At 48.8% G+C, this 20,641-nt stretch overlaps 3 protein-coding genes across 9 annotated transcripts in view; 2 read left to right on the top strand and 1 right to left on the bottom strand.

Annotated features, from left to right (window-relative positions):
• Positions 1 to 20: 20 nt before the first annotated feature.
• APBB3 (amyloid beta precursor protein binding family B member 3) lies at positions 21 to 6,138 on the top strand. The gene is given in 14 exon segments (XM_044226264.1): positions 21 to 475; positions 477 to 537; positions 980 to 1,143; positions 1,228 to 1,304; positions 1,829 to 1,889; positions 2,139 to 2,291; positions 2,414 to 2,541; positions 2,794 to 2,799; positions 2,974 to 3,088; positions 3,229 to 3,313; positions 3,560 to 3,643; positions 3,913 to 4,028; positions 4,164 to 4,355; positions 5,583 to 6,138. Coding segments are annotated over 14 exon segments (1,845 nt in total). The 5' UTR covers positions 21 to 109; the 3' UTR covers positions 5,820 to 6,138.
• Positions 6,139 to 6,220: 82 nt separating this feature from the next.
• On the top strand, positions 6,221 to 12,801 carry SRA1 (steroid receptor RNA activator 1). The gene is made up of 5 exons (XM_044226262.1): positions 6,221 to 6,922; positions 7,049 to 7,174; positions 11,594 to 11,799; positions 12,109 to 12,217; positions 12,372 to 12,801. The coding sequence occupies exons 1-5, from the start codon at positions 6,898 to 6,900 to the stop codon at positions 12,581 to 12,583; spliced, it is 678 nt and encodes a 225-aa protein (XP_044082197.1). The 5' UTR covers positions 6,221 to 6,897; the 3' UTR covers positions 12,584 to 12,801.
• Positions 12,802 to 12,986: 185 nt separating this feature from the next.
• LOC122890583 (ankyrin repeat and KH domain-containing protein 1) overlaps positions 12,987 to 20,641 on the bottom strand; it is a 131,719-nt gene continuing 124,064 nt past the window's right edge. For all 7 annotated transcript variants that reach the window (XM_044226256.1, XM_044226258.1, XM_044226253.1 and 4 more), the window contains 3 exons: positions 18,663 to 18,772; positions 14,257 to 14,430; positions 12,987 to 14,097 (listed from right to left, as the gene is read on the bottom strand). In XM_044226256.1, coding sequence (XP_044082191.1) covers positions 14,094 to 14,097; positions 14,257 to 14,430; positions 18,663 to 18,772 — 288 coding nt within the window. In that variant the 3' untranslated portion in view covers positions 12,987 to 14,093. The remainder of the gene's footprint in view (positions 14,098 to 14,256; positions 14,431 to 18,662; positions 18,773 to 20,641) is intronic.

Consider the following 20,641-nt stretch of genomic DNA (forward strand, 5'->3'; position numbering starts at 1 on the left):
GTTCTCTCCCCTCGGCGGAGCCCCTGTGGTCTCATTCTTTCACGTACTCTCACGTGACCCGTCCGGCGCGACACAATTTGTGTGTCCGCGCTCACACGACCCGGACGCGATGAGCTCACTGATACGCATGGGCGCCCTGCGCACGTTCGTCTTTCTGGTCATCCGCCCCTTGATGAGCTCACAGTTGCGCCGTGATGTCAGCGGGGGCGTTGGCGTCGGTGCGTCTTTCCCGGAGCCACGCTCGGAAACACGGACCCCGTTGGCGGATCCAGAGGCCTGTTTACACGCACCACCCCTAGGCGGGCGGTGCTCCTCAGGCTTGTCCTCTCCCTCCCCTGAGATCCGGCGCTTACCCAAGCTCGTATTTGTGCGGCGCCCGTTGGCCTGGCCAGCGCAGAGAGGCTGGGCTTGGGGGCGCAGCAGCTCCAGAGGTCGAGCTGGGCTGAGATTGCGGGCCGGCAGAAGCCGGCGGGGACACGGTCGGGGCTATGCTGGGCAAGGATTACATGCTGGCCATCATTCTGGTCAACTGCGATGGTGTGCATGGAGGGGCCCGATGGGAGGATGGGTGCTGAGGGGGAATGAGGGAGTTGACGGGGTGTATCTCAGGGTGAGGACCAGGGGATAAATGAACCCTGGATCTTTGCACTCTAAAGGACCTCCTGGCCCTCCATCCTAAGGATTGTCCCGTTTGGGATGGAGGGAGGGTTCTTTTATTTTTTAATTTTAATTTATTAATCTGAGAGAGAAAGCACAAGCAGAGAGGAAAGGGAAAAGCAGGCTCCCTGCTAAGCTGGAAGCCCCACGTGGGGCTGATTCCAGGACACTGAGATCATGACCTGAGCCGAAGGCTGCAGCTTAACGGATTGAGCCATCTGGGAGCCCCGGAGGGAGGCTTCTGTCAGGGTTATTCTGAACCCACCAATATGCCTTTCCTCTCCAATCCTGTGATTCCGTGCCCCATCCCATGTTCCTGTAGATGACTTGTGGGGGGACCAGAGTCTTGAGGGGGAGCCAGGACTGCCCCCTGGCTGGAGGAAGATACGCGATGCTGCGGGTACTTACTATTGGCATGTACCCAGTGGCAGCACCCAGTGGCAGCGCCCAACCTGGGAAACAGGAGATGGAGAGGAACCAGGCACGGTAGGTGGAGTGTGAGGAGGGAGGCTGAACCCCACGTGGATCTGGGCCTGCTGCCGCCACTCTGACTTAGTTCCCTCTTTACAGAGGACAGAGGGGATTTGGGGACTTCGGCCCCCCAAGGGGAGATCCTTCTCCAGCCTGGAGAGCTCACTGGACCGCAGGTAACAGGGATGGGCCAGGCCAAATGAAAGACTTGGGGTTCCATGGCATTCAGGGATGCAACTGGACTCTCATTCTGCCTTTAAGCCCAGGTTCTTGGCTCTGTCCCATTTCTTGAGTTAAGACTCTGTTGCTGTATGTTTCCTATGGGTTCTTTCCTATTCTGGGTACTGGTAAATCGTGTTCTAGATCTTGGCCACTGTACTCAGCTCATTCCATGGGAGTGCCTGCCCTGTGTTTTAGAGAGTCTTGTCTCAATTTGGGGTTCTGGTCCATGTTTTGGATCCTGTTCCCCGTTTGCAACTTTTATTCTATGTTCTAAGTTTTGAATTTTTGTTTGAATTTAAAGCACTCTCCATATTACATTTATTTAATATGTCGTGGGCCCTCTCCCACTCTGGTTTTGTATTTGGGGTACTGTGTTCTGGGTCTTATCCCACATTTCATGCCCATTGCTTAGCGAGGGCTTCCCCACTGTCCCTTGTGTAGGAAGTGTGGTCACTTTACAAGCTCTGCTCTCTTCCAGGAACTCTCTGTCCTGGTATGGTGAGGAATCCTACATCCAGAGCATGGAGCCAGGGGCTAAGGTAGTGTCTTGGGCCTGAGGGCCCAAGAAATGGTTTTGGAGGTGGTGGATTGTTCTGGATTGTTCCAAGGGAAAGGTTAGGGGTGGGACTGGGCTGAGAAGAGGTGATGAAGGGTGAAAGGAGTGGGTACCAGAAGGTTTATGTGTGTGGAACCCAACGACATCTGCCATCCTACTCTACCTCCTGTTCCACTTCCACATCTGCCTCCACTCTCTCATGGCCCTCCTGTCCTTTCCCCTAACCCGTCAGTGCTTTGCAGTCCACTCCCTGGGTTGGGTAGAGGTACCCGAAGAGGATCTGGTACCAGGAAAGAGCAGTATTGCAGTCAATAACTGCATCCAGCAACTGGCCCAGACTCGCAGCCGTAGCCGCAGCCAGCCCCCAGATGGTGCCTGGGGCGAGGTGAGCTGGCTGGCCCTTCAAGGGATTCAGCCCAGGGCCTAGCGGAGAGAGTTGTTGCTGAATTGCCTGTTCTTGGTGGCAGCCGCCTTCATCTGAGTTCTGGACTGACCTTTCCTTTGCAGGGCCAGAACATGCTGATGATCCTAAAGAAGGATGCCATGAGCCTGGTGAATCCTCTGGACCATAGTCTGATCCACTGCCAACCTCTGGTGCACATCCGTGTGTGGGGTGTGGGCAGCTCCAAGGGCCGGTGAGGACCCCTACATCCCCCCAAGTGAGAGTTGCTCCTCCCTCCCTCCTGCAGGCTGTGATCCCCACTGATGCTGATCCTCTGTACTTGAACCCCTGGACACAGATCCTCTGACATGGACCCAAGCTCTGCCTCCCCTGCCTGGTCCAGCTCTGGTTGGGGAGGGTGGGCCCAGCTCAGCAGGGACGGATGGGGGAGAGCCTGAGAGGCTGGGCTGATTCTCTCCTGTGCTCCCACATGCTTCCGGAACAGTGACAGGTGAGCAACAGCCTAGTGTCTTGAACCCCAGCCCTGACCTCCCGATTCTATCCCCACCATGTTCTTTGCCTGACTTTCCAGTCTCCTGCAGACAGTACAGGTCCCTTTTCCTACCCAGCCTCTACCCTACTCCAGTCTCTGCCCCTGCCCCAGCCCCATCTCTGACCCTGCCAGGGACTTCGCTTTTGTGGCGGGTGACAAAGACAGCTGTATGCTCAAGTGCCATGTGTTTCGCTGTGATGTCCCTGCCAAGGCCATTGCCAGTGCCCTGCATGGGCTCTGTGCCCAGGTAAGAGCCAAGAGTGGGGCAGGGAATGTGGGTATGGAGCTGGCGTGAAGCTTCCAAGGTGGTTGGGTCAGGGAAGTATTGGCTGCCTTAACCTCAGTTCCCCTCTCCCTTAATCTCCTGCTGGTTGCTTTGTGTTTCAGATCTTGTCAGAGCGAGTGGGTGTCAATGGTGATTCCCCTTGCTCCTCCCTAGACCCCATCTCCCCTGAAGACTTACCACGGCAAGGTATGGGGAGGAAGGTCCTGCATTATAGTAAGGGGCTACTTCCGTGAAAGTCTGGGTTGCTTAATTGTTGTTGTTTAGTCCTTCCCTGGAGATGCGGGACTTCTGATGTGTACTGGTTCCAGGGATCCCAAACTCTGAATTGAAGGAGCATCCATGGCCTTCTTTCTTCTGTCTCCAGTTCTCAGAAGGGTGGGTGAGGGCATCATTGAGAGAGTGCCCAGGCCAACTTGTGTGTGTGTGTTTCAGTGGAGCTGCTGGATGCAGTGAGTCAGGCTGCTCAGAAGTATGAGGCACTGTACATGGGGACCTTGCCAGTCAACAAAGCCATGGGTGAGGACTGAGCTGGCTGAGGAGGTGGGCTACATGAGGTTGGGGAAGGTGGGTATGGTAGGATCTACCATCATTTCTCAGAGTGCTCCCATGGCCCTGTCTGGTCTAGAATGTGCCATCCTTCCCAACTCAGGATTCTAAACCCAGCCCCAGTCCTTCCCTTGCCATCTCTCTGAATCCCAAGTCAGTGAGAGGGGCCTAGACACTCCCTGCAGATCCCTTTTTTCTTTATGCCTGGGAGACATTATGGTGGGCATGTCCCCTGCCAGGCATGGACGTGCTGAATGAGGCCATTGGTACCCTCACCACCCGGGGGGACCAGGATTCCTGGGTCCCTGCCATGCTCAGTGTATCTGACTCTCTAATGACTGCACATCGCATTCAGGTACCAGAAGAAGGTGAAGTTGGGGGCTGTGGATGGGGTGGGAGGGATGCTGAGGGGCTCATTGCATGCTATTGGAAGAGCTCACTGGGTCCAGCCAGTGCCCGGTCCTCTAGTGACCAGGCCTGGTGTGGGCAGGCAGAAGCTGGTGCAGAGGAGGAACCACTATGGCAGTGCCCCGTGCGCCTCGTGACCTTCATTGGCGTTGGCCGTGACCCTCACACCTTTGGCCTCATTGCTGACCTGGGCCGTCAGAGCTTCCAGTGTGCAGCCTTCTGGTGCCAGCCCCACGCAGGGGGACTCTCTGAAGCTGTGCAGGCGGCTTGCATGGTGAGTTTTGGGTGGGAATGGGTAGGTGGGGTTGCCCTGCAGCTGTACTGGTGACTGGGGCTCAGAATTGGCAACCTCCAGAAATCAAAAACGAGTAATCCCAGGGCTGATTGTAGTAAACTGTTCTTTTATTTGGCCCTCATGCTGTTTTTAATAAGTTCGAGTTAGTTTAGAGCTAGGACATTTCATGTATTAATTGCTATTCCTATTCCTCTTAAAATAGCAGAACCTCTGATACTGGGTCAGCACATACAAATTTTAACATTCAGCTAAATTGTGTAGGGGCTGTTTGCAGTAGGGTGGGCACTATTTCTCCTGTTTGTCTCAGGTTATTTCCTGACATCTGTGGGCATTGGAATGTGGGATGCTTGCAGTCTGAATTCATCTTACTCTTTCCTTAACAAACGTGAGTGCCTGCAGGGTACCAGGCACCATACTTGATCCCTCACAGAACACTCAGTTTAGATCAGAGACAGAACAGAAGGCAGTTGTACTCCACAGGAAGATGGAGGAGACCGCCCATTCCTGAAGGCCACCTGGAAGAGTTGATAGCTGAGAGTTGAAGGTCTGAGGAAGAAGTTAGGTAAAGGGGATTGGGACAGAAGGTGTGCCAAATACAAGGACGCCCAGTTGTGAAGATGAGAGGAATATGAGTGGATTACGGTATCTAAAAGAATCTAGTGTATCTGGAGGAAGAGATGAAGTGAGAGATGGGGGCAGAGAAAAACATCGAGTCATGGAAGAACTTAGAGATTGTGGTCATGAGTTTACTTGTCCCAAGTCACTTTGAGCCATTGAAAGGTTTTGAGCAGTGAATTTAAGTTTGTGGATCAGGAAGACAACTTAAGGTATATTATAGGTAAGTTTGAATTCCAGTTCTATCATTTTTTTGACTAGGTGACCTTGGGCAAGTCATGTATAATCTCTGAACCAAAATTTCCCCATTTGCAAAATGGTGATAACACCTCATAAATAACTTTGGATTAAGTTAGGTTATGTGAAGCATGTAGCACAGTGTCCAGCTCTCCTTAAATGCTCAGTAAATGTCAAATTTTCTGTTTCTGTTATTGAGCTCCCTGGGAATGCTGTAGGGGCTCCAGTTGGGGCCGACTACCAGCTTTATTCGACTACCAGACTGAAGCCATGGCCAGTTGCCTGTTCTGCAGAAGCTTTCAGGGAGTCCAGGGGCAGAAAGGAGCTGGACCCTCACATTCCCGTTTTCCCTAGGTTCAGTACCAGAAGTGTCTTGTGGCCTCTGCAGCTCGAGGCAAGGCCTGGGGTGCCCAGGCCCGTGCCCGCCTGCGGCTCAAGCGGACCAGCTCCGTGGATTCCCCAGGAGGTCCCCTGCCACTCCCCCTGCTCAAAGGAGGGGTTGGGGGTGCAGGGGCAGCCCCTCGAAAGCGGGGTGTCTTCTCTTTTCTTGATGCCTTTCGCCTGAAGCCCTCTCTGCTCCATATGCCCTAAATTAATCCAGGACTGGGTAAGGAGGTTCTGGGTCCATACCCAACTCTGTACCCCTTCATTCTCCAGGGGCCTGTAGCCTCTCACTCCTTGAAGCCTTCTCTGCCTGCTCCTCTGGCTCTTGCCTACCCTCTATTTATTGCCCAGTTTATTAAATGTTTATAGGGATGACTGAGAGGCCCTACACCACAACCCAGGCCCCTGGCTGTCCTTTCCCTGGGTCCCTGTGTTCCTTGCCCCTGTTTGGCCCTGGACAGTTGGCTCTACCTCAGCAACACTTTATAGCAAAATCAGTACAAATAAAAATCCCTCAGTGACCTCACAGGGTGTGAGTATATTGGGCCTGGGACAGGGTTGGGGGTTAACACCTGTGTGAGGTGAGTGTCTGTGTCTCTGCTTGGTGTTGGTGGCTGCCTGTAGTCACATGAGGACTTGGTGTGGTGTAAATCTGATTTCATTCTTTCAACAAATGTATTTTCTGAGGTCTGTGTGCTAGACAGTGTGGATATAAAGTACGGGTTCCACCTTCAGAAGGGGAGATGAACAAGCGTTAAATGAGGTAGAAGATAATAGGTAGTACAACTAGGCAATCTCAGGGTTGTGGAGGCTCCAGTGAGATTCTTAACCTAACCTAAGTACTGAAAGGAAATCAACACTAGTTACTGAGCTTAGAGAGTATAAATGTGTAGGGCCGTAGACAGAGGTGAGTTTCTAGAGTTCCACCTTGCTAGATCACACAGGGACATTTGTGGGGCAGGAGTTTCTGGTGGTTAAAATGTACTCCTGAGAACAACTGTGACAGTTTGAACCTGCAGGGGATTAGGACTCCTAGACCGCCGCCTTTTGGAAAACAGCCCCCTTCGGTGCCTTGTGATCAGGGCCCCGATGCCTCATTAGCTGGAGATTTCGAGTACTTTAGGGAGCTGAGGCAGCATTCCCACAGCGGCTCCTCCCGGGATTTCTGAACAGCCATACGACGTAACGGGTTCCTAGCTACCAGTCGGCCCGGGGGTGGCACCCGCTCGGGTGAACGGCCGCCCCGGAAGTGACGCGCTGTGCTGCTGGCCTTGCGGAAGTGGAGATGGCGGAGCTGTATGTGAAGCCGGGTGAGCGCGGCCGGTGGCCTGGGGTCGCTGGGTCGTCCCCCTACCCATGCTGAGGGCAATTATTGCACGGGGGGTGGAGCCTTCGTCTCTCCAGGGCTCGCTTCACATGTCCCCTCACTCCTGCAGGCAACAAGGAGCGTGGCTGGAATGATCCCCCGCAGTTCTCCTACGGGCTGCAGACCCTGGCTGGTGGACCCAAGCGCACGCCGCTCACCAAGAGGGTCGCTGCTCCCCAGGATGGCTCCCCCAGAGGTGCGTGGGGCCCCTTTGTGCAGAGACCCGCCCAGAGGGCGGTGCCAGGGATAAACTTGGCCCGAGGGCCCTTTTTGCTCCTCTGAGGTCTCTCTGAGAGGAGCTCCATAAAGGGGCACAGGGCAGGCCCTTTTCCCGGCTCCTTCTCTGCTGCCTATGTCAATAAATGGTTAAGTTTCAGTAGAATCTCTCTGCTTTCTATGTAGGTGAGCTCATCCAGACCTATGGTTTTTTAATAGTTTTTATTCCCAAATTGTTTCCATATTTTATTTCTAACCTGGATACCATAGCTATGTATTCATTTGTCTTGTGCTACCTCTTCATTTGGTTGTCTGTTAAGATCCAGACTTAATGTGTTCATTCATTCATCCAATCAGTGTTATCCACTGAGCATCTCTGAGCCAGGCACTGCTTGAGGGCAAACTAGACAGCAGTGAACAAGACAAAAAGGTTTCTGTTTTCATACTCTAGCTTTGGAAATAGATTAAGTAGTGGTAAGGGCTCTGCAGAGAAAACAAGGTAATGCAAGAGTGACTCTAAGGTGGCTGAGGAGCTGACATTTAAGCTAAATGGTTAAAACCTAGCCCAGCAAAGATCAGGTGCAAGAGCATCCCATATGCAGTAAACAGTTAGTGCAAAGGCGCTGAGAACAAGTTTGGCAAATTCAGAGACTGAAGGAATACCTAACGGCCAGAGGACAGTGGGTTAGGTAGAGAAGTTACAATCTGAGGATACGCAGGGGCCAGATCATAGCAGATTTTATAAAGCATGATAAGGAAGTTTGTATTTTAATCTGGGTAAAGTTGGAAGCCATTGAAAAGTTTAAAGTTTAAAGGATATCTTTATTTCTGAGCATGTCCTGCGTGAACAACTGAAGCTATGGCCCCCCCAAAAGGGGCTCGGATTTAGCTTTTTCAGCACCCCCTATGTTATCAGTACTCACACTGCAGAGGAAGTGAGATTCCCAAGCAGGCTGCATGCCTAGAACAGAGCCTGATGTGGGGGCTCAATTTTATGACCCTGAGAGATCATGACCTGAACCGAAATCAAGATTTGGATGCTTAACTGAGCCACACAGATGCCCCACAAACCAGGGTCTCATAATCTTGGTATGACTGACATTTTGGGCCAGATAGTTCTTTGTGGTGAGGAACTGTCCTGTACCTTGTAGGATATTTGTAGCACTCCTGGTTTCTACCCACTAGATGCCAGTAGCATTCACCCAGTTGTGGCAGCCAAAAGCACCTCTGGACATTTGCCCCTGGGGGCAAAAATCTCCCCAGCCTGAGAAACAGTGACTGATGTACATCTTAAAAAAGATCACTGTGGGGGCGCCTTGGTGGCTCAGTGGGTTAAAGCCTCTGCCTTCAGCTCAGGTCATGATCCCAGGGTCCTGGGATTGAGCCCCACATCGGGCTCTCTGCTCAGCAGGGAGCCTGCTTCCTCTCCCCTCTCTCTCTGTGCCTGCCTCTCTGCCTACTTAGGACCTCTGTCTGTCAAATAAATGAATAAAATCTTAAAAAAAAAAAAAAAGGCTATTTCAGTAACATGAGCAAGATTTAACAATGATTTGGACAAGAGGGGGAGTATAGAGGTAGTAGAAATTGGGTGGATGTGGCATATGTTACTGAGGCAGTCAGTAGGAACAGATATAGGTGAGAGAAAGAATCAATATAACAGACTTTTCACTTGAGGAACTGGCTGGTATTGTTCATAGGTATGGGAAACGAGGGAATTGGGGGGCAATATAAGTTTGAGGGGAGGGTAAAAGCAAGTTTTGTCTTGGACATGTTAAAATTTGGGCTGCTACTGTGGGGAGGAGAGGTCTAGGCCAGAATTACAGAAATGAGTATTGATTGTATGGATTATGTTTGATGTTGTGGGCTTGAATAAGGTTACTTAAGAATGTGTGGATAGAGGCCTAAAGGGGGTTCAAGATGGAGCCCTCAGGCTCCCTAGCATTTCAATGTTGAGTAGAAAAGGAATTACTAAAGGGGCTTGAGAAATAGCTAAAGTAGCAAGAAGAAAAGTGAAATTTACTCAGTAAAATTTTGACTCAACCAACCATGATGGATGATGCTGAGAGGTCAGGATAGATAGAGAAAAGGGACCTTGGCTTCACCGAACTAAATTGTGATAATGTGGTAACCAGCGTGGTTACCACAGAAGCAGTCTACGGAGTAATGAGAGTAGAAACGCAGCTGGATGGGCGGAGAAGAGAATGTAAAAAGAAGTAGAGAGACTATACACTATGTAGCTCATTGAAGAAATCCTGCTGTGAGACAGAAATGAGGCTATGCCTAAGGATGAAATGGGAGGTAAGGGAGGATTTTTGTTTTTAAGATGGTAAACACTATAGCATGTCTGTATGCTGAGGGGAGGATTTTCTAGTGGGAGAACTGGTGGGACAGGAAAACAGGGCAGCTGCAGGAGAGAAGCCTAGAGAAGAGGCAAGCATTAGTATAGCTGGAAAGATGGTCTCTGATAGGAGCAAGAATCTTTCATCCATTAGAGGAAGGAACGTGGCCCCAGGTACAAGCAGATTAGTAGAACCGGTGGTGAGGAGATGAGAGTTCCTGTTTAATTACCTCCCTTTTCTCAGTGAAATATGAGGCAGCATTGGATGTAGAATCCAGGGAAAGGAAAAGTAGGGGAAGAAGTCAAAAATTCAGAGAGAAAATGTGAGAAGAGTTCTGAAGAATGGAAAAATGAGGCAAAGGATCAGAATTCCAGGCAGTGGTGGATACCTTTTAGTATCTGTACCCAAGAATTTAAAGTGTAACTCAATAGCATGGTTCTGTCTTTCCTTCTAACAAGTGTGGGCAAGTTGGGTTTACTAGGAAAGTGGGATGAGGGGAGGGGATAAAGTGAGGTAAGAGTGTCTATAAGGGAGTGATTTTAATGCATGAAAAACTGATTGATTGGGCTGGAAAGACAGAGGTTTTGGAGATGGCACAGTGTTAAAAACAAGGCAGAGAAGAGTGAGAGGTTAAGGAAAGGTGGGAAAAATCATCATTGAAGGTAAGGAGCTTAAACTTGAGAGGCCAAACGAGAAGATGAAATAATCATCCGTGTGAATGTTGATGCCTAGAATCAAATGACTTTTCTTTTTTCATAGTGCTTCCCACCATCCCATTACTATAGGCAAAAATCAAGAGTCATCCTTGACTCCTCTCTCCCTCACTCCCAATCCATAAAGTCCTGTTGCTTCCTCCTCCTAAATAAATCTCAGACCACTCCATTTCACTTCATCTGCTTTCTCTATAGTCCATTCCAGGGTTCTCTTTCCCGGACTACTCCCATTAACTTCCCAACTACTGTCCATGCCTACCATTCTTGACCTGTTCTCATCTATTTTTCACAGACTCTACAGAGTAAATATCTTAAAAAAACAAGTCTAGTCACATCATCCCCTGCTTTTATAAACCTACAGTGGCTTTCCATTACCATTAGGCTCAAGACCAAACGCCTCCAAAGCCCTATACAGCCTGGACTCCTGCTTGCTTCTTCAGAGATAACTAATACTGCTTTCTGCAGTGTTAATAATTTCCAGCCAGACAGGGCTGGTCTGTGTAACTTGAACAAGTCAGGACTTACCCTGGTTCTTAGGCACTGCTCTTACCTCTGCCCAGTACATGATTCTTTGTGGCTGCATCTGCCTCATCAACTAGCTATTAACTTTGTGAACTGAACATTTTGCTATACAGTAATCTGGCAGTTGCACCTATATTCTTAGTCATCACTGCAATATTGTGACGTAAGTGCTTCTACCATGAGATCCCCATTTTATAGAAAAGGAGCCCAAGCCCAGAGGTTAACCTGCCAAATGCCACATAGTGGGTGAGCAAGGATAAATGCATTAGTCAACCTCAGAAGGCCTTCCTTGAACACACAGTCTAGGTGGTTCCCTTCTCAAAGATTTTATTTATTTTGAAAGAGAGTGTGTGCTAGAGTTGCATGAGTCGTGGAGGGACAGAGGGAGAGGAAGAGAGAATCCCAAGCAAGCTGACTCCATGCTGAGTGTGGAGCCTGTCTTGGGGCTCCCTCTCACAACCGTGAGATCATGACCTAAGCCAAAATCAAGATTCCATGGCTTGACTGAGCCACCCAGGTGCCTTACTATTTCTCTTTATTACATCATATTTTCTTTGTAGCCTGCAACTTAACTTGGTAATTTTCGTGTGTGTGTGTTTTCTTTCCCTAGAATTTCTGTTCCAAGGTCAGGAACCTAATCCATCTGGTTTACTACTCTGTCTCTGCTGCCTTGCACATTGTCTGGCACATGGTGGAGACTTCATAAATATGTATTTTTGAGTGAATGAGTTGTCCCAGGGAATAGTCCTCCAGAAGGAATGAAGTTAGAGTTGAGCTTTTTACCTGTTTCAGCCGTATTTGCTTGATTCTGCTTTACCTTTTCAGTCTCCCCCTCACAGACTTCTCCCGGGCCTCCCCCAATGGGACCTCCACCTCCTTCCATTAAGGCTCTCGGGCCTCCACCCACCGGGAACTGTCCTGCCTCCAGTGCGGAGCCAACAAATTTCCCAGTCATTGAAGCTGAAACTTTGCTGGAAGATGTGCTCAAACCTTTGGAAGAGGCACTGGAGGACTGCCGTGGCCACACAAAAGTAATCCATTTTGGCATGCCAGTGGGGGATAAAAGGACTACGGTTCTTTGTTTTCTTATAAAGTAGCACTACAGAATGAATTTCTGAGGATCTGAGAAATGTGGAGATTTTAAAATTCTAGCCATATATACGCTTTTCTTGAGAGGAGAGCTGTAAGCTTTCTCAGTGGGGCCTTTTTACTAATTAACACATTAATTCTTAATGTGTTTCTCTGGGCCAGAGAAGGTGGGTCCACTTCCTGTTTGGGGCTGCCTTTCCCCTCCCCTGTTGGGCTAGCAGGGCTGACTTGGAGGGGCTTCTGTATCTTAGAAGCAAGTATGTGATGACATCAGCCGACGCCTGGCTCTGCTGCGGGACCAATGGGTTGGAGGGAAGCTGTCAGTGCCTGTGAAGAAGAGGATGGCTCTGCTGGTGCAAGGTATGGGTAGGTCTTTTCCATATAGCCTAGCTCCTCACCTTGTCGTGGATGGCTGAGCTGGAAGAGATGCTCAGATTCTGACTGGTTGGGATGAGAGGACTGAGAGCTAGGTCTTTTGCCCCAAGCTGCTTGTTTACCTCCTCTCTTTCCTCAGAGCTTTCAAGTCACCAGTGGGATGCAGCAGATGACATTCACCGCTCACTCATGGTTGACCATGTAACTGAGGTTAGCCAGTGGATGGTGGGAGTTAAAAGATTAATTGCAGAAAAGAGGAATCTGTCTTCAGAGGAAGAGACCAATGAAGAGAAATCTACAGCCATAGCTGAGGAGAACCAGACAATACCAGGTGTCCAAGAGGCTCCATAATCCTGGATCCTGACTCACCTCACACCATTTCTTATGCCTTGGCACAGAGGCCTTCTCTCACCTGGCTCCCTCTTACCATTTGGGAGACTGTCTGCCTCCTTGTGATCCTTGGCCTCATCCACCCATCTCTGGGGGAAGAGGTGTCAGCCACCTGGGCCACAGGGAAGTCACCTGTTACCCATAACATATGCATTTCAATAAAAACATCTTAATAGTGGGCCCTGGGTAGGAGAGAGAAGCCCTTCTTGTGCCAAACAAGTTGCTTGTTATGTCTTTGACTGCCTTGCTCCCTGTTTACCCTAAAAACCTCTCTCCTTCCATTCAGCATTAATGGCTTTGCTAAGAAGCATGACCAGTTACTGTCTGCCACCTCCCCCCTCAAATAGACAGAAACACACATTACTCGCTGGGCTGAGTATCTCTATTTTTGGATAATTTCATTTCAGCGTAAGAACAGAGGCTCAAATGGCAGGGGAGATTTTTTCCCTCAAGGAAAGGAGACTGTCCTGTTTGCACTGTCACCTTTGAGATGTACAGTGCTACAGAGATTAGAATATAGTGGTATAAATTGAAGGAGAAAAAGACTAGATTGCTGACATACGGGATTGTGAATTTTTTTGGGCTGGGGGAAGGTCAGGGGTAGGGGCATGACTCTGTCTGACTCACCAAATGAGCTACCTCATTTTGGGCCCTAACGTCTCTTCTAACCCTCTGAGGACAAGAGAGCCAGATAGAAGGGACCAGAGGTTCAAATCAGGCTGAGAAGGGAGAATACAGGCTTTCAGTGTTGGAATAGGGGACAATACTTACAGGTGGGATGCAGAAAAGGCATGGGGAGAGACTGGAGAAGGTTAAACTCTAGGGCAGTGCCTCTTTTTTCCTGCTTTGGAATAGACAGGGAGGGACTGCTGGAGAGGCCCAATTCCAGGAAGGCTGCTTCCTGGAAAGGCTGGAACAGCCCTTGGCAGGGGTCAAGGTATTGCTGTTTATGGTTTGGCGGCTGCTCTAGCCTGCCCCCATAGCCTGCCTTAGGCTCTAATTGCCGTTGGAGGTGGGCCCAGTGACAGCTTGGAAGGGACCTGGGACCTGTGATCCTAACTAGGTCTCCTGGGGCCCTTGGCTGTGTGGCTGAGATAGGAAGGGCAGTGTTGAGGAGAACACCGGAGTCAAAGCATTTCTTTGAACTTTTACTAAGCAATCAGTGACATACTCCTTCCCTCAGTCCCAGCCTCAGCCCTTGATGGAGGGCTGGGGGTTGGGAGGAGTACCTACAGACCGGAGGGAAAATAGAGCTAAGGGCTTGGCAAGTTGCCCACTCCTATCCCTGGTCTAGCTGCCTCAGAACTAAGGGAGGCCCGAAACCAAAAAGTCCCTCCCTTCCAGATTATATGAGGCCACCTGGTGTTTGGAATACACCAGGAAGAAGTGATGGCAGCAGCGGTATGAGGGATTCCTCTAATTCCACACAGGATCATCTGCACTGGATTAGATGTCCATTTCAAATTGTGCGTCATCTGGAGAAAGAGAAGGGAGGAGGACTGGTTGCTGGGCTGGGCTACAAACTCAGCCAGCTTAGCATCAGTGCAGAAACCCCTCTCAGCATTAAACTCCCACTGTACTTAACAGGGGCATTTGGACCCAAAGCATTTAATTTTAGGCCCTGCTTTCCTTACCGGGTATCTCTTCCTCTGTCTCCTTCTGCTCCTTCAGCAACTCCAGCTTGGAGGGTGGGGCTGTTGGAGGTGTTGTGACCCCGGGAATCTGGGGGAGGCAGCAGGGGGGTGTCCGAGCAATGGGTGAGTTCTTGCACTCCAGCAGGAACTTTCGGTCGTAGATGATCCTCGTGCCTGTCAAGGGGTAGGGACTAGTTAAGAGGCTGGAGCTTGGGTACAGAGCTGTATGGAGTTGTCACAAACAGGCCTTGGGACTCATTTCTCCATGTATTAAAGGGCTGCAAGCTGGGATCTCAGGTGACTAGCATTCCGGGCTCTTAAAATTAAAAAACTACCATGTCTAACCAAGATGTGGCTATGTGCCATGAAGCAAGTGGGGCATCCCAGCTGGTCCAGGCAGGGGCTTTTGGTTTAGGGAAGCTTGCAGTCTCAGTTCTAGGAGGAGCACAAAACTTGGAGAACTCAGGTACTTCCACTGTTCCTGTCTGGCTCTGCTGGCTCTGGGCCTTCCCTACTTTGGTTGGGGGTTGGGGACGTTAGTCCTTCAGGCAGTTACCTCAGGAAGCCAAACAGCAGATTTTCACCCCTTCTGCCACCTGGATTCTGAGACCCTGGAGGGAGAAGCTGTGTTCCTCCTGACAGCTGCTTTTCTCGTGAAACACAGGGACAGTCTGTTCTTATCCTGACCCCTCCCAAGTCCTATCAGGCTCAGCCCCAGCCTACAGAAACTTGGCCCCAGTTCTGTCCTCAAAGGGCCCTACCCTGTTCTTGCCTCTCCCCTCTGCCTCCACGTGGCAGGAAACCCTGGGTCGGGAGCCCAGCAGCTCAAGATCCCAGGCAATCAAGCCCAACCAAACAGGCACCCGCCCGCCAGCCGGCCAGCCAGCCGGCCAGCCGCAGATACCCAAAGCTCCTGGCCCCAACTGCCTGAGTCCTGCTCAAGCCACTTTGTAAAACCTGGTGCTTTCTGCCGAGGCCACGCTCGGCTGGGGTTTCGGCTCCTAATTCCAGGCGGCAAAGTGGAGAGGGGCGGGTAAGCAAGGCCCCCAGAACCCAGGCCATAGTGAGGATTTCAGTCCACAGTCACCCGGAAGCTAGGCTTTAATCCACAGTGCATTACTATGAGGTTTCAGGGAACTGGGCTTCGGTTCCAAACATTCCCCACCCACCCCCGGCAAAAGCTACAACCTGCAAAAGGGCCTGCGGACCGAACCCAAGGCCGGCACCTCCCCACTCCCGCCCCGCGGCAGGACGCACGCGCCCGCCTGCCCAATGCCCGCGGACCCCCAGCCCGGCCCGCTGACCTCCCGGGGTAGTGGCGTATAGCGTGCCCCCCGGCGTGGTGCTGTAGCAGTCGGGCAGCCGGTCCCTGCCCCCGGGAATTGGGCAGCTCGTGGAGGTGGACATAGCGAGCGGGACGTGCAGGAAGGCAATCGGCTGGCGCCGAGGACGCGGAGCGCAGCTAACACTGAAGCTGACTCGGTAGACCACGTGCGACCGCAGCAACAACACCACGACGACGTCACGCCCGGGGCGGGCCACGAGCCGTCACTCAATCCGACGGTCCCGCCTTACTCACGAGGGGGCAAGCCCGACTAGGGGAGAGTTGAAAGCAGTCCCGCACCGGCCTTCCGTTCCTCCAAGCTCAGCAGAGGCCAGTCCGACTCTCAGAGCTGCAGCCACTCAGCTATTTACTATTTACTGTTTGAACAGGGCGCCAGGATCCAGGGAGGTATTAACACGTTACTGTCATGTGTTAATTCACCCATTTCTCTTAACAGTTTAGGACAGTAAAGTACTATTATTAGCCACATTATACAGGTGAGGAAAGGAAAGAGAGGTTAAAAACTGGTTCAGAGTCGTATCTTGCAGGAGGTTGCAGGAGGGGGAACTGGGATTCAGACCTGAATATATCTGATTCTAAAGCCTGTGCTCTTTAGCACAGCTGGGGACTGCCTCCCATTAATTAATTACAGGACAGGGTAAAAAGTGGCGGATGGTCTGGTGCACAGCAGGAAGGGGAAGGTCAGGGAGAGGGGGTGGCCTCTTTGGAAGAAGTGATACCTGGACAGAATAATGAATAGATGTTGTGGGACAGAGGCTTGCTCTTTGATCTTGCTGCCACAGTTAACCTAGGGAAACTAAGGAACGGCAGAGGGCTGGTGAGGAGGACTTGGTCTTTAGGCCCCTGGGAAGGAAGATCAGAGAGTCTGGCCTTTGGGGATTTTTTGATGTAGACACTGATATGAAAGGAGGCAGGAGAGGGGTGGTGGAAGAAAAAGTATTAAGCCTAGTACATACATATACTAAAAATCTTGATTTGATCAAGTAGTCTTCCGATTTCCTCAAAATCAGTATTACCACCCCTCCCCCCATTAAGTGCAGACCACCAGATATCAGGCATTTAACCGTATTAATGTTACTTCAGTTCTGACTTCATCAGATTTTCCCGTAGCTCTGATTTCTCCACTCATTTAAAAAAAAAAAAAAAAAAAAACCATTTTATAACTCAGTGCTTCTCAAACTTTAATGTGCACATAAATTACCTGGAGAGCTTGTAAATGAGAATTTTGATATGTTAAGTTGAGGGTGGGACCTGAGAGTGTAAGTTTTTAGCAAGATTCCAGATGATGCAGTCCCTTAGATCTGCAGGTCCCTAGAGTAGCACTTCAGGGAGCAAGAATATTTATATTTTATTGTTCCAAAATGTTTCTGAGCCTCTTACAAAGTGGCGTATACCTAGAAGAAGGGTCTTGATAGTGCTGGAAGGTAAGGCTGGGGAGCAGATTGTGGGGGGCCATCTAATACAGCTCAGTTTTTGAGGTTAAGTCTGGTTGGAGCAGTGAGGAATAGGATGGAGGGACGGTGAGAATGAAGGTGAAGATTCTAGACTAGTCAAACAGGGTGGACCGAAGGGCAGTGCCTATGAGGATGAAGAGAAGTGATCAGGATTGCCATACACAGAAGGGGAAAGAGAAGGTGATTGATTAAGGGTGGAGTGAGAGAGAGGGAGCTAAGCTAGGATAATTTCCAGTCTTCTGACTTGAAAGTTTTGGTAGGAAAAAAAAAAAAAAAGAAAGTCTTGGTAGTAGTAGTACCCCCTAATATAACAGAGAAAACAAGAAAAGCATTATCTTACATTGGGGAATGTACAGTATGTGTGGAATGCTGAGATGGGACAGCACAGCAGCTAGATATATGGGTCTGAAGCTGAGGGGGAGAAATCTGGGCTAGTGATTTGGATCTAGGTGGAATGCAATCCAAGAGTATGGGATGAGATCACCTGGACAGAAGATATAGCTTAAGAAGAGCCCTGAGCACATCAACATTTATTTAAGAGGTAGTGGAAGAGGATTCACCACAAGAGACAGAGAAGTGTCAAAAATTTTCAAGAAGGATCACTGTTGAAGTTAGGTCACCCTTCCATTAATTTCACCCTTCTGTTAAAACTGACAGCAGCAGTTACTACAACTATAATACTGTTGCTAGATGCTGACTTTTGAGGTGCTGTGCGCTGTAAGGGCTGGGGAACTAGAGATAGGTCATTAGCCTTAGGGAGAAAGCCACATACATCATGCATGCAATCTGTATGAAATACTGAGAGTTTAAATCAGAGGCTCAACACTGATTACCCATTAGGGAGCTTAAAACAGACAAGTGCACAAGAAAGAAAAAAAAAAAAAAAAAAGGAAGAAAAGAAAAAGACCTATGCCCAGGCTCCAACTGTAGAGATCTGATTAAGCCTATAAGGGAGTATCAGGTTTTTGCTACCAGAAAAACTACTTTGGACTTATACCAATACCATGAAGATAAAACAGGAGGTAAAAGATAAAACAGGCTGGCAGTCTGGAGGCGAGATTCACGATCCTGTTGTTCATATTAGGTCTTAGATTGGAAGTGGTCTTAATAAACATTAAGTTCTGGATACTTAAAACCATCTTTCTCTCCCTCATTTGCTACAGAATAAAGAAGAGGTAAAGAATCTGCCTGATGGCAAATGGTGACAAATCTTTAAGGACAAATAGAAAATAGAGTGTTATCAGAGCCCCTCACCCAGGACAGGGTCCACTGGGAAGACGTCATAACCAGCAATACTTCTTGGTAGAAGAGATCTAGGGCTGGAGAACAAGATGTTCAGAAGCTGTTTTGCTACAGGCTTATTTGCCACTTCTGGGTTTACAATGGAGTCCAAAGTTCTGAAACAGTGGGCCAGAACCAAGTATACTAACCACTCCTTTTTGTTTGGCTTGAAACTATAATATGACTAATATGCCTTTCCCCTTCTACAAGACACCTCAAACTGAGGATGGTTCCCTCCTGGGCTAACTTTGAGGATGGGAGGAGGATTTGGCGGGAACCTACAAGAAGAGATGAAAATTGTAGTTCCAAGTCCTGAGATTTCTTACCTCTGGTTAGGAGAGGCCACCATTGGCTGTCCAACTCTCTTCTTCGGTCTGGTTAGCTGAGGTGATGGGATTTCCCCTTTGAGAGCAGGGACTGAAGGAAGCAGACTGGCCTATAAAAGGGCAAGTCAGCACACTGTAGCCACAATAGGTTTAAAGGGTCTTAAAACATCAATAATTTTATTGGTGGTGGAATTTTATTACACTACTACTAGAAATAAGTGGGTCCAGAAACCTTGATGATATATTTTTATTCCTTGAAAGAGCTGTTATTCTCATGTGGTTTGATCTATGCCTCAACAGATGTTTCTTAATGATCTCAGGTCTTACTATGAATGTGCAAGGTTTTCTTCTGCCTCTATTAAAATTTCAAAATCAGTACTGTCCCACACAAGAGCAGGCTTCTGATTCCAGGTGAGAACCAATGGTAGGGACTCTCAAATCTCAGAAATATAAACATTCTACTGGCTTCCAGTATTCCCATCCCATATATTCTCATTCACAAGAAAAAGGAGAAAATCTGTGTTAGCACTAGGTGACTCTTTTGAGTTCATTTACATTCAATTTTATTTTCAGATGAGGAAAGTGAAGCCCAGAAATGAAAAATGACTTGCCTAAGGTCATAGAGCTTCAAGTGACAGAAATGAAAACAATTTGGGCTTATTTCACTATACCCATGCTGCCTCCCCCCAGATCCCTCATATATTTTTAAAGTAATTAAGTTCTTACCTGAGCTAGGTTTAATCCAAGGTTCAGGTTGGTAAAAGAGCAGTAAAGTAATGCCAGGAAGAGGCAAGACAGAGGAAGAAGAGATTATAGCAAACAAAATGGGTTGGGGAGGAGGGATCCAAACAGAAAGAAAAGAAGGCAGTGCCAGTAAGAGGGCAAGGAGGAGGGTATCCTGAGTAACTACTACTGACTACACAGCTCCTCTTTCTTCCTAATCCTCCTAGGGGTTCTTCTAATTGTCCCCTCTTCTCATGGATTCTAGTTCTTGACCTGAGATAAAATTTCTCATTCTGTTATCCTCAAGGTGCAAAAGATAGGGTTAAGAGCTCTCCCAGATAATTCCAATGTATTGTAGACTCTTAACACAGGAAAATCATTTTTGTCCTACTGAATAATTTTCTTAATATTATGTCTCACTAGTGCATGTTTCACCAAGAGTAGTTTCATTCATTTCACTAATATTAGGTGATTTTTGTTGTTGTTGTTAGTGGTAAACAGAAACAGCAAGATATATAGGGGATCCCAGGGGTCTCTTGAGAATACTTGATGTGGTTATCAAGTACTAAAAAAATCAGTAACTTCAACACCTGTGAATCCATTCAAATCCATTCAAAATAGGAAACAAGAAATGACATTAAAGAAGCTCTCATAGTTAAGGTGATATGGAATACAAAAGACCCAGGCATGTCTAACACAGGACTTGGGGTGTCTCACTTAGGAGTGGCTTTAGGAGCCAGGCAGAGAAGCTTAAGAACTTTTGGTGGCATGAGAATTGAAAAGTGCTGCTGGTATGGCTCTGCCGCCAGTTACTGTTTTTTGTATGTTCTTCTTTGCCTTGATATGTGTTTTGACTTCTCTATCAGCCTGAAGCATTTTCTTGTTTTCTCTTCTAAAGTGCCTATACATAAAACCAGGAAGTTCCACTGTATTAAACATGAAAAGTTTAATGACTGTTCTTTTCAGAGGGTTGTTTTTCCTTCTCTATTGCATCAGGTTCTTGGCATAGCCTATAGTTTGGCCAAGGCAATCCGCTCTAGTGTTCCTCTGTTTAGCTTGTTAAACACATTGGCTCTTCATACTTAGGGCTGTGGAACTAAGCCCAGAATTAGTCACACATTTATAATGATTACTCTGCTGATTCAACAATACCACAGTATTACGGGAGGCACTCCCATCCACTCCTGTGTCCCAACCCAAATAAAAACATAAAACACTGTAACCAAATAAGTCTTCAGATAAAAGCCAGGAAGCAC

Source organism: Neovison vison, chromosome 1 (genome assembly GCF_020171115.1).
Source record: "Neovison vison isolate M4711 chromosome 1, ASM_NN_V1, whole genome shotgun sequence".
NCBI lineage: Eukaryota > Metazoa > Chordata > Mammalia > Carnivora > Mustelidae > Neogale > Neogale vison.

What these genes read in the sequence shown, in the direction of transcription:
- SRA1 (XM_044226262.1), top strand. Translation starts at nt 6,898, where the DNA reads ATGGCGGAGCTGTATGTGAAGCCGG. An exon ending in ACTGCCGTGGCCACACAAAA is followed by an intron (nt 11,800 to 12,108) that starts GTAATCCATTTT and finishes TCTGTATCTTAG; the next exon opens with AAGCAAGTATGTGATGACAT. An exon ending in GATGGCTCTGCTGGTGCAAG is followed by an intron (nt 12,218 to 12,371) that starts GTATGGGTAGGT and finishes CTCTTTCCTCAG; the next exon opens with AGCTTTCAAGTCACCAGTGG.